Below are 13068 nucleotides of genomic sequence, written 5' to 3' on the forward strand. Positions count from 1 at the left end.
TAAAATGTTCTTTACCACTACCAATAAAAAAAAATGGTTATTTTAAGAGCTGATTACTGAAAGTTTCTTGTTCTTGTATGGCATCGTTGCGAAAAACCCCTTTTGGAACCATTATTTTTAAGAGTGTATGAATGTAAGTCCTGCCTTTTTGATAAGTTGTTTACTCTAAAATGTATATACATTAGCTGTACCAGCCTGAAAATGACAGCAAGCGATATGAGCTAAAGAAATGTATGATTTTACATATTTTATCTTATTGAAATACATAATCATGACAAACACTTTTTGTAGTATAATGTACACTGTGAATATGGAAGTTGAATTTGAGCATTAGAAAAAAAATTCTGACTGGCATGATGCAGATCATATGTTAAGAAATTTGCCTGATGCTCATTCATCACTCCCATTGTGAGAAGTTTAGAAATGGTATACATTACAATAGCATTTGATATAGACTTTGTAATAAGAGAAAAACGTTTCCTATGGAAAAAAAAGAAACACTCAGACACAGAGTGTAGGCGTTTGTGCAGCGCCCCTGCTGGAGTGCATTGGTAATAACTTTATTGCAAAAATACAAGTTCACTCAACCTCAAGCATTTACAAACGAGTCCCGAAATGGAAAACCCTTGAAATGCCATTTCATCTTTGAGAAATCCACCTCCCACTGGCTACAACTCGCATTCAAAGGCTGTTAACTGTACAGACATTAATAAGTAAAGATTCAACAATTCAGCAGGAAATCATTTTCTTCCCCAGTATATAGGAAAAGAAAAGAAGAAAAAATATTTGATTTTGTCCCAGTCTGACTCTTTGCTGGTAGATCAGGAGAGAGCATTTTGCATAGCATACTCATACACCACCTTTGCTACATTCTCAAACATCCTTTAAACAAAAGTAAAGATGAATAAATGACAAAAAAACAACAACATATCTTTGTGTTAGAGCCAATCTTTGGTTAAGACAAAGTTAAATAAGATCTATTTCTCTTTAAGTTATATATTTTATAATAAATTATATTTTAGCATTCAGAGGCTTTTAATGAAAAAAAAAAAAAATACATATCACAGCACAATATGATTAGAATGAATAAAGTTAAATACTGCATTAATCATATTATATTGTGATACAACATCTGTTGTTCAGTATTAGATTTTTTCGTTATATATCTCACAAATCTTACTTGAATAACAGTATGAAAGCATTCCTTGCACAAGGCCCCTTACTGTCCAAATTTCAGCCTAGTGAAGCTTTGCATAAGCTTCATGTACTGTACTCTATCAAGTCCAAACATTCTTCAGCGGTGTTGCTTGAAAGTAAAATCTATTAGAAACAATGTATATTCTACAAAATCGAATGGGATGAGACCCTTCAACTATTACAGGCCTGAAGATCCATCATGTGCCAGACTCATAACTGTGGTTTCAGTGTCACTGCAAGTTAAAATAAAAATCGAATCGTAAAATAAACAATAAAAAGGAAGCTTAACTTGGCATATCTCCCTGTATAAATGGGAGAACTGTCAATGGAATTAAAATAGCAGATTTTCTCCAGCTTTACACTTCTGAAGTGTACTATACTTGTCTTAATGCAGATAATAATTATTACCACTAGAATTGATTAACATTCCATAACGTCATTACGTAGTTTCTCCATTCCTCTGTATATTTCTTAAGATGTCATAGTTTTTATGTTTTTTAATAACAATAAATTTATTTATTAGTGTATGTTCAGTCAAACATGTACACAGTCTTTGCCTGTAACACGAGACACAAAACAGCTGTGTGCTACAGGGAATGCCCGTATCAGAGAAGTAGGAGGAAAAAGGTTAGAAGAGACAGTCTCGTTCCATTCTCCACGCCAGGGCCGCAGATTTACATGCCTGCTCCGACAAAAAGCACCAGAGCTGAGAGATGACACCGTACAAAACATCTCTATTCACTTAGTACAGGTTAAAGTACTTAGCAACTACATGACATTAACCCACCCGCTACCAAAAAAAGTTTGCAGGAGAGTTGGGAAAAGAAGTTCAGCAAAGCGAAGATTCCGGGACATTGGTTTGCTGAGGATTTGCATCTGTGGGACAGGCGAGGAGGAAGGGTAAAGTGTGTTTTTCAATACACTACTGGTCAAAAGTTTGGAATTTTAGGATTTGTTTTTTATATATTTTTGAAAGAAGTCTCTAATACTCACAAAGGCTGCATTTATTAGATTAAAACTATAGTAAAAACTGTAATATTGTGAAAAATTATTGCAATTTAAAATAACTGTTTTCTATTTAAAGCCACAATGTGTAAAATTTTGAAGCTAGAGGTCGCTTATTCGAAAAAAAAGTTGATGATGCCTTGATTTCGCGGAATCATGGGAGGTGTTGTTTTCACGTCTACAGCCGGTGGAAAAGAATCGGGATGGGACTTGGGCAGAAATCATGTTCATGGATGAAATTATTAGCGTTACTGAGATCTGTGAGAGCTGAACGAGCCGCTGGAGTGATTGCTAATGAGACAAGCGCGACACACGGCTCGAGAGCAGTAGAGCTTTTATTAAGTCGCAGTTGCCACTTCTGTGTATGTGGGGTAACGCAGTGCTGTTTTATCATATTAGACACATTTGTGCATTGAATGTATTGTTATAATGCCACTCTGCGTTCGCTCAGCGGCTGCTATGAGACACTTTTTGCACACTGCAGTATGCTAGATCGATATTAATCATGGTAAAACAAGTAAAATAAGAAAATGAGATTTAAACAATAAAAGACTTACTGTGTTGAGCTATATAACAATGATTAGTTTTCTATAAATAAATGTTTCCAAACAGTTGCTCACCTGTCTAATAAAACACATAATATATTAAAGTGTCTTTGGTGTTTACATGGTTTCTACAAAATAAAACCGGTATAAAACCGAGGGTAACGCAGGTATAATGTCATTGATAGGCGACGCATGGACATGGCCCGTGTCCTGGTTAAAATTGCTTATTTCTCTGGATTTAAACATTCTTGGAAATATTTGGGATAAGAGTCAACAAATAAAATATATACATTTTTCTAGTGGTTTTTGGATATTTTAATCCAACAATCCTACATAGTGTGCATTTAAATAGTTTTTTTTTTAAAGTTATTTATTCTTGTAATGGCAAAGCTAAATTTTCAGCAGCCATAATTCCAGTCTTCATTGTCACATGATCCTTAAGGAATTATTTTAATATGCTGATGTGGTGCTCACGAAACATATGAAGTAGCACAACCTTTTTTAATATTGATAAGAAATGTTTCTTGAGTAGCAAATCAACATATTAGAATGTTTTATGATGGATCGTGTGACTCTGAAGACTGGAGTAATGGCTGCTGAAAATTCAGCTTTACCATCAATGAAAAGAAGTTATATTAAACTGTAATAATATTACAGTTTTTACTGTATTTTTGACCAAATAAATACAGTGAGCATATGAGATGTCTTTCAAAAATATTAAAAAAATCTTAATTTTTCCAAACCTTTTACCAGTACTGTAAAAGTCAAAGAGGGCAAGGTTACAGTAAGCCCCTCTCCTTTTACTACCCAACACATGCACACACGCATACACACAAACACACATTTACTGTTTAGTGCAGCATGGAGGTACCGTATGATTCTCCTCTGCAGTTAATTGAACGTTGGAGTTAATTAAGTTAAGTGCTTTGGGTTGGATGGCTCACTGCGGGGGGTCCGAGTCTGGACCCCACGCTCCTATCATTGCATGCTGCAAGTCTGACCATAGGTTAGTCATACACACACACCTGAGCCCCAAAGCATCACCACCATACTAGTGCTCGAGGAAAAAAAAAAGTTGGTTTCTGTGCCTCTTTCCTGCATGCTGTGGATCGAGCTTTGGGGGCTTTGCATGGAAAGATTTACCAACTAGCGCAAGGTAACGGAAGGACATCATCCCAGGACTAATACAGAGTGCAGGGTGACTGAGGATGGCATCAGGTTTTGGGACGTGCTCCTTCTAGTTCTCCAGGAAACTGTGAAGAGAATGGGACTGGTGTGCAGAAAGGTTGTCCAGAGGAACAAATGGATCTGTGGGAACCTTCCAGGGCTGGAGGACCTGGTTGCATCCAAAGCCAATTGGTTGGGACACCTCAGTGCTGGACCGTAGCGCTTCCCACTGGAGACAGTTTGACGCCAGTCAAACACAGCCAGAAACTTGGAGATCCTCTGGAGACGTCCTGCAGTGGGGTAGGATGGAGTGTGAAGGACAGGATCCAGACCAATCAAAGAAAAAAAAAAGCAACAACAAAAGAGGAGCTCCTTCAACAGCAGTAAGGAAACGAAAATGAAGCAAATGCAGACTGTTTAGCAGGGTGGCCACTGGCACCTGGACTCAAATGCAATGCGATGGCAGAAACATGAATGTGGAACAAGCAGGAAATGGCCCTTTGAATGGAGGAGGTGGTCATGGAAGTGGAAAACGAGAATGAGCTTTACCTGGGGCCTCTCTGCAAGGCCCAGGCTGCTGAGACAGAGGTGTAGATGATGGAAGGAGATGAAGATAGCTGGGTTGGAGCAGATGGAGGTCTGAATGAGACAAAGGAAACTGAAGGCAGCTAGGTGAGTACATGGAGCTGTGATATGGTGTAACCCCGGAGTCCCCCAGCTAAGGTACACAGACATTGATATGCACAAGGCAGAGAAAACACACAAGTGCATTCAGTCAAAAGAGAGAAAAACAGGAAAAGAGAGGGGTAAGATGGGGAAAGAGGAAAAGATGGGGAGCACAAAAGTAAGGCATGAAAAGAATCAGGGGCCTCATTTATTAAATGCACATAAGATCAGATCTGATCCCAAGTCAAAAATGAGGAACAAATTGAGATTTATTAAAGGGATAGTTCACCAAAATGAGCACTCTATCATCATTTACTCACTCTCTTACATAGTCAAATCTGTATGACTTACTTTCTTCCTTCCTTATATGGATCCAAAGAAGATATTTTGAAAATTCTTTTTTTTCTTTTTTCTTTTTTTCATTGTCCATACAATGTTTTGGACCCACTGACTTTCATTGTAAGGACAAAAACAGTGCATTCTTCAAAATATCTTCACTTCTGTTCCACAGACTAAAGAAAGTACAGCTAATACAGGTTTGTAATGATGAGAGGATGATTAAATGATGTCTGAATTTCCATTTTTTGGTAAACTATACTTTTAAAGCAAAAACTGATGTAAAAATGTTCTTACACGAACGGCAAGTGAAAAGCAGCTGTACAAGCTATTTTTGTGCTCATGCACTGGTATGCCAGTGCACGCTCACATGATTTTCTAATGACTTTCAGTGATGCAAATGCAATAAGTCAGTCAGTGAGTGAGTGAGTAAATAAATGGATGAAATGAGTAACCACATTTACATTTTATTAATATTCAATATGCAATATTTATATTCAATATCAATATCAATCCACGTATTGGCCGTACTATACATACTGTATATATATTATGTATGCATATGCATGTATGTATATATATCATATTTCTTATAAAAATCTTATTTTATATCTTTGTTCTTTTACAAACCTAAAAAATAAATGTGACCCTGGACCACGGGTATATTTGTAGCAATAGCCAACAATACATTGTATGGGTCAAAATTATCGATTTTTCTTTTATGCTAAAAATCATTAGGATATTAATTAAAAATCATGCTCCATGAAGATTTCAGATAGATTTCAAAGTAGCTATATCGCAGCCAAATATTGTTCTATCCTAACAAACCATACATCAATGGAAAGTTTATTTATTCAGCTTTCAGATTATGTATAAATCTCAATTTTAATAAAATTGACCCTTATGACTGGTTTTGTGGTCCAGGGTCACAAATAAGCATATCTCAACATAAACAAAATAAATAATTAACTACAACAATCTTACATTTATAAAAAGGAATTGTTGAGGGTTTGAATGACAAAGAATTATTTAATTAAATAATTAATTAAGAATGAAACATAATAAATTGCAAAAGCAGGGACTAGATAGTATTTATTTTATTTATTTATTTATAGTATAGAGTAGTGAAAATACATAAATTCTCCAGTAGCTGTACGCTCTTTGGAAGCAACTAAACCTCTTTTCAGAATTAACGTTTAATGGCCTTAGAAAAAAAGTGCACGTAAATGTGATGAATTAATTAATCTAAAATGAATAATAAAAATGTATCACTGACAGGATAATAAATTGAATGAATATGTAGATATACAGTATGGGCAGGATCTAGGATCTAGTAAGATGGACCTAACAAACCAAATTTGATGCATTACCTTTTTCATATGTGCTCATTCATGTTTAAAATGATTAAAGAAGCAAGATGGACATGTTTAAATTGTATACAAATGTTTAAACATTTGGGAAGATGATTACATGCATGTCTTTATAAATGGGACACCAGGCCTCTTTTCAAATGTAGTGAAGTTACAGCATATGGACACAGGATGGCAGTATGACTCAGTAAGACAATGAGAAGTCGTGCATATGTTTGTGAGTGTCCTTGCCTGTGTTGGTGCACGTGGATGTCATGTGACAATCCAGTTATGAATTCATATATTTCTAGCATACATTACATATTAGAAATTAATGAATGCCAAAACACAATATATATACACACCAAGCAGCTTTGAATAGACAGCATCTGCCATGAAAATATGTAGATGTAAATTTAGAGTGAACATAAAATGACCTAAAGCTCAGCAGTGATTGACAAGGGACAGGCAGCACACATTGATCAAGCTAAAGTGGCAGTAGCTGCGTGTTAGCACTCTTCTGCATATGTGACAGCACTCTTATCAGGTTTCTAAAGCAGATATCTGATCCCTTACCCTCTTTTGGCCCCTCTACCAAACTCTTGAATGCCAGTCACTAGCCCCAATATTTCACTCAGATTTTAGCCATTAGTTTGCTCCACAGATTAAATAAGCCAGTCGGAGCTCCTTTTTAGTCTTGTTCATGAGTGGGATACTTACGAAACTTCGGGAGACAGCAAGGCGGTTCTGGCGTCTCCCTATCATAGTTCCACTCAGGCTGCGAGCAATACGGCGCAGGTGATCTGCGTCATACTGGTCTTCCTCTCCTGACTGCAGCTCTTGATGGGCCACTGACAGGGGCTACAGAGAACAAAGAGTTACTGCAGCAAAAAAAAAATCTCGATGAAACCAGACACAACACCCAAACAAAATCAACATGTGCTAACAGATTGTGCACGGTATGAAAAACAGTCTCTGATGTGGAGAGAAAGCAGACATAACAAAAACAAAGTGAAGAGACAGCAATCCCTCATTAAAGAACCAGCAAATAATAAACAAACAAAATAAGTAAATAAAAGCTAGACTATTTGAACTAATGCTGCCCACGCACTATACGATTTTAGCTCTTAATTCTGCTCTTGTCGAAAGTTAATGGAAAAGATACAAAAACCTGAAATCTGAAGCAAATTGGGATATGATCCGATTCATTGCAGATGCCTGAGCATGTTAACTTGACCTAGACTAGACATGTCCTGCAGTGTGAAATGTGTTTTGAATGGAACTGACATCAGCAACAACAGATAGTTGCGTAGTTAAAAAAGAACAGCTATTTTAAAATATCCTATAGCGTATGGACAGCAGGAGTAAGTCCAGAAATTAGGGACTTGTGGCCAAGTCTGCTAGATATAACATGAGACTCCATGATAAATTAAAAAATGCAGAGAAAGAAAATACCCATGATATGAAAAATGAACCTTGGTCAGAGTTTTGCAATTTGACCAAAAGACAGGAGTGCAGTACCTCATTTCTTACCATGTTCATGTATCCAGTAGGGCTGCTACAACCTGGTGGTCCATAAGCAGTTCTCTCAAGCTCAGCCGTGGGGGTCCGAGAACGTCCAACTCCAGTGAGCAGCTTTCGTGCAGCAGGAGGTACTGTCCGAGAAAATCATGACAACATATGCTTCAATTTGTTTACATTAGTTAATATATTAATCATCATGAACAAAAACTTTTCACAATATCTATATTTACAGACACGCTTTTGCATAGTAGAGTTACAGTCTCCAATGCCTAAATTAAAGGGTTAGTTCACCCAAAAATGAAAATTCTGATCATTAATTACTTCACCCTCATGTCGTTCCAAACCTGTAAGACCTTCGTTCATCTTCGGGACACAAATTAAGATATTTTTGATGACATCCGAGAGATATATGACTCATGTAACAGCTCATATACAACTCATGACAGCTATATAATCAACACTTTCAAGGTCCAGAAAGTTACTAAAGACATTGTTAAAACAGTCAACGTGACTACAGTGGTTCAACCTTAATTTTATGAAGCAACGAGAATACTTTTTGTGTGCAAAAACAAAACAAAAATAACGACTTTATTCAACAATCTCTTCTCTTCCCTGTCATTATCCTTACATATGTAAAGCAGTAAGCACAGTGCAGCACTTCCGTGTTTACGTCCGAATGCCGTGAGCAGCAAGACGCATGCGTGCGATGCTGATGCAGGAGCCAGCCAATAATGAGCTGGCATTCTGGATGCGCTGGGCAAAAACGTATGAGAATGACACAGAAGATATAGTTGAATAAAGTCATTATTTTTGTTTTGTTTTTCCACACAAAATGTATTCTTGTCGGTTCATAAAATTAAGGTTGAACCACTGTAGTCACGTTGACTCTTTTAACAATGTCTTTAGTACCTTTCTGGACCTTGAAAGTGTTAATCATATTGCTGTCTATTGATGAGTCATGTACCTCTCGGATTTCATCATATATATCTTAATTTGTGAACAAAGGTCTTATGGGTTTGTCGACATGAGGGTGAGTAATTAATGACAGAATTTAAATTTTTGTGTGAACTAACCCTTTAATATTTCGGTGCAAGCGCAAAACATGTAGGGGCTGAAAGTAATCCAAGGGAGTGAGGTTTACCTGCGTAGCTCTTACTACCTGGCCTCCATTACATGTATACAAGTGGGATAAAGCCAAACTACAATTGCCTTGCAGTACGATTTCAATCGAACTAAATAATGTACATTACAACTTAAAATGACAAATTACTGCTTTACTGTACGGTCACATTAGTGAAATCTGACGGGCAAAAAAGGTCCATTGTCAGCACCGCTCACTCAGAAGTCTTGTTCAAAACATGCAGCTTTCTCTTGGTCAGCGTCACAAATTCACATGACCAACTTGAAACCGAAATCTGCATGGGGAAATCTTTCGCCACACACAAAATTCTCGATCGCATGGATTAAAAGGACTGGATTTTGCCCACCAAAATTCGCTAAACAATGGTACATGAGACCACACCTTTAGTCTGTCTGAGACTGAACTTTTAAAGTGCATGTAAACATACTTAGTTTGAGACAATCTATGGCCTGGTTTCACAGACAGGGCTTAGACTAAGCCAAGAGTAGGCTTAGGGACTTTTAAGTAGCTTTCATAAACTTGCCTTAGAAAAAAAACATTACCGGTGTGCATCTTGAGACAAAACAATGGGACTGACATATTTTAAGACAGTGTTTCCCAACCCTGTTCCTGGAGGCACACCAACAGTGCACATTTTGGATGTCTCCCTTATCTGGCTCATATATTTCTGGTCTTGCAGTCTCTACTAATGAGCTGATGAGTTGAATCAGGTGTGTTTGATTAGGAAGAGTTGGAAAATGTGTAGTGTTGGTGTGCTAAAAAAGGGTTGGGAAACACTGTTTTAAGATATGTCAGAGCAAGTTGCTTTCAGTTAAAACAGCTCAAACATGCATTTTAGACTGGGACTAGGCTTAAGCTTTTCTGTGAAACCGGGCATAAGATTTTAATTTACCTTGTCTCCCAACAGCAGGTGAGCTGGTACCACGCAGAGCTCGGCCAGGACCTGGGCCAGCCTGGAGACTGGCCTGGTAGAGCGAGTCCAATTCAGAGAGTTCCTGGTCGTCAGCCTCTGTGGGTTCCAGCTCCATGCTTTGGAAGTTTGAGTGCTTAGAGATGTTCTTCTTCCTGGTGCTAATGGGACTGTGAGGAGCAAGGTGTCTTCCAGGTGTGTGTTGATAGAGGGCGGTTCCTGTCCGCTGGTTCTGGTCAGGTGGTGTCTCGTAGGGAGTGACGACAGCATCAGGGCGGTCTAGGCTCCAAGAGGACCAATGACGGGCAGCAACAGGAGGGGTCAGTTTGGTGCATGGCTGGGAAGATGCACACAGGGGCTGCCAAATGGGGGCTCGTCGGGGCATTGGCCCCTTCTCCTCAACAGGGGCAGGTGGTGGACTGGTGGCACTGCTGGATTGGGGTATCCGGTCTGAACAATCTGCAGTGCCATGCCACAAAGGAGGATTTGGAGATTGAGAGAATGAAGCTTGAGGGTGCTGACAGCTGGAGACCTCTTCGTCCTCTCCCAAAACACCCCAGAAGTCAAGGGGCAAAGAAGGTAGAGATATGGCTAGGTGTTTGCGTATGGGCATGATCCGAATGCCTGATGCTTGGAGAACGTCTGATAACCTGATGCCACCCCATTCCTCCTCATTCTGGGTTGACCAACTGCTGCGTTCATCGGGCTCTTGGGAATGCCCCTGAGAAGAGGAAGGCCGAGGATTGAGCGATGGGTGGCTAGAGGACTGAGATGGGGAGTTTGTACAAGAGGAGGGTGATTTCATGTGTTGAGGAGAGGGTGGGCCAAGCATAGAAACCTGATTGGTCTCCCAGACCTCCTCCTGATTGTCTGTCAACAATACTTGGACCGGGCCAGGGTGTTCACTGAAAAGGCAAGAAGAGTGAGAAAAGGATTTTGGTTAGACACTCGTTGAAAAAAGGAGCATGGTTATATGTGAAATGAGTACAGTCATGTTCAACATTATCACTGAATTAATGATACTAATTAAATTATTGGCATAATTAATTTAATTAATGGCATAATTAATTACATTAAATCAATAACATTTTTAAAATAATTATAGGCATTCATTTAACCGTTTTTAACATTACATTTTGTAATTAAAACATTAAGGTTTGAAATGACTTCATACCAGTGTTGTTATTGGTAACTACAACTATTTTAAATGTTTTTTTAGTCGAAATAAAGTTAATCAAATAAACTGTATTACATTAAAACTGACAAAAATATTACAAAAGACAAAAACTACTGAAAATATAAATACTATAATAAAATAATACTAAGATAATACTGCTTCATACTTTTATATTAGGTGAGATTAATTGTTTTAATGTTGAAGGACAAAACTTTGTGCCCCTTGATGACTTCCTTGTGCATAAAAATGTGCACTGTGCATGTGCTGAAAGGTTTAACTTTTTTTTTTTGATACTGTTTTTATTGATATTTTATACAACCAAGTGTATACAGTATGTATTCATTCATAAAGCCAAACAAAACATAAAATAAGAAACCCTGAGTTCTAACGAGTCTTCAATAAGACCAATTGGTGTTAGGAATATTTGTAAAATTGAACCTTAAAGGGAAAAACAATACTCATTCATTCTCAAAACACTCATTCACACTTAATGTCCAAGCCTACCTAAAATGGCTTTGTTGCATTAAACCCATTCTAATACATTTTCTAACTCAAAAATGTTAAGTTGCTGCCAAGGACCAAATTCAAGGAGACTTGTGTCCTTCACACCAGTATTCATGAGCCACTTCTCATAGAATGCACACACACACAGTTCCCACGTGCTTTCCACAGCTGACGCACTACGCGACCTTGACATAATTTTCATAGTCGTTGAATAAACCAGAGTTACAGCAACCATAAATACGCCCAAAAGCTCCCAAGAAATGGAGAGCACAAGAATGAGAGTTGGCTTTGCTCCAGAAGGGAAACCTGCTCGCTATCTGCATTCACCTCTAATAAAGCAGAGCAGAGCATCCATCAGAATACCATCAATCCTCCTTCATCTCCACTGGCCCTCAGCGACCCACCGATGACCCGTGTGATAGATTCATTTTCAGATAAATCTTTATCTAATACCAGTAAAAAGCCTCTGAAAGATCTAAACACACAATTCTCAGTGTATTTAATCCGTTTGTGCTGTTGCTTTTAGCACAGATATACAGGGATCCCTGAAACTGACACTGTTAACATTCATGGTGTCTCACAGACAAAGGGTTTTCAAATGTCTAATATATTAGCAAGGCAAGCATGCTTTTGAAGCTGGATATGACAGTCTTAAGCATACAAGCCTAGACAACCCTTTTATCCTTTAGATTTGTTGTTTCTCTCTTTTTCTTTTTTTTCTTACGGACTCCCACGGCTCCATTAATAAGGCAAGTATACTTCATTAGCATTAAATCAGAAATGTGTTCTTAACTTAATTATTTATATTTTTAAATTGACCATTATTACAATTACTCACAAAACCTAAAAACTATCAATACCGTAGGAGGAAAAAAAATATTCTAAGTAGCTTAATCTCAAATTGAAGTGGTTGGAAAAACTATACAATCTAATTTTATAACAATATAACATTTTTTAAAGGTTGGTTTGATTATGTGAGACATTTGATTGCACTGAAAAAGTAAACATTGTTTAAAGGTGCCCAAGAATGCTTTTTCACAAGATGTAATATAAGTCTAAGGTGTCTCCTGAATGTGTCTGTGAAGTTTCAGCTCAAAATACCCCATAGATTTTTTTTAAATTAATTTTTTAACTGCCTATTTTGGGGCATCATTAACAATGCACTGATTTAGGCAGCGCCACCCCTTTAATTCGCGTGCTCCCTGCCACATGAGCTGTCGACTATATTACAGCGCATTTACAAAGTTCTCACAGCTAATATAACCCTCAAATGGATCTTTACAAGATGTTCGTCATGCATGCTGTATGCATGCTTCGAATTATGTGAGTAAAGTATTTATTTGGATGTTAACGTTTTATTCTGAGTGAATTTGAGGCTGTCCTCCGTGCTTAACGGCTAATGCTACACTGTTGGAGAGATTTATAAAGAATGAAGTTGTGTTTATGCATTATACAGACTGCAAGTGTTTAAAAATGAAAATAGCGACAGCTCTTGTCCTCCGTGAATACAGTAAGAAACGATGGTAACTTTAACCTCATTTAACAGT

General features: G+C 37.7%; 1 protein-coding gene across 1 annotated transcript in view; it reads right to left on the bottom strand.

Moving 5' to 3' along the window:
* Positions 1-13068, bottom strand: part of usp54b (ubiquitin specific peptidase 54b) — a 207456-nt gene that overhangs the window by 76041 nt on the left and 118347 nt on the right. The window contains 3 exon segments of the mRNA XM_048169864.1: positions 6986-7126; positions 7799-7920; positions 9823-10745. Of these exon segments, the coding sequence (XP_048025821.1) occupies positions 6986-7126; positions 7799-7920; positions 9823-10745 (1186 nt within the window).

The sequence above is a fragment of the Megalobrama amblycephala genome, linkage group LG20 (genome assembly GCF_018812025.1).
Source record: "Megalobrama amblycephala isolate DHTTF-2021 linkage group LG20, ASM1881202v1, whole genome shotgun sequence".
In the NCBI taxonomy this organism is placed as follows: domain Eukaryota; kingdom Metazoa; phylum Chordata; class Actinopteri; order Cypriniformes; family Xenocyprididae; genus Megalobrama; species Megalobrama amblycephala.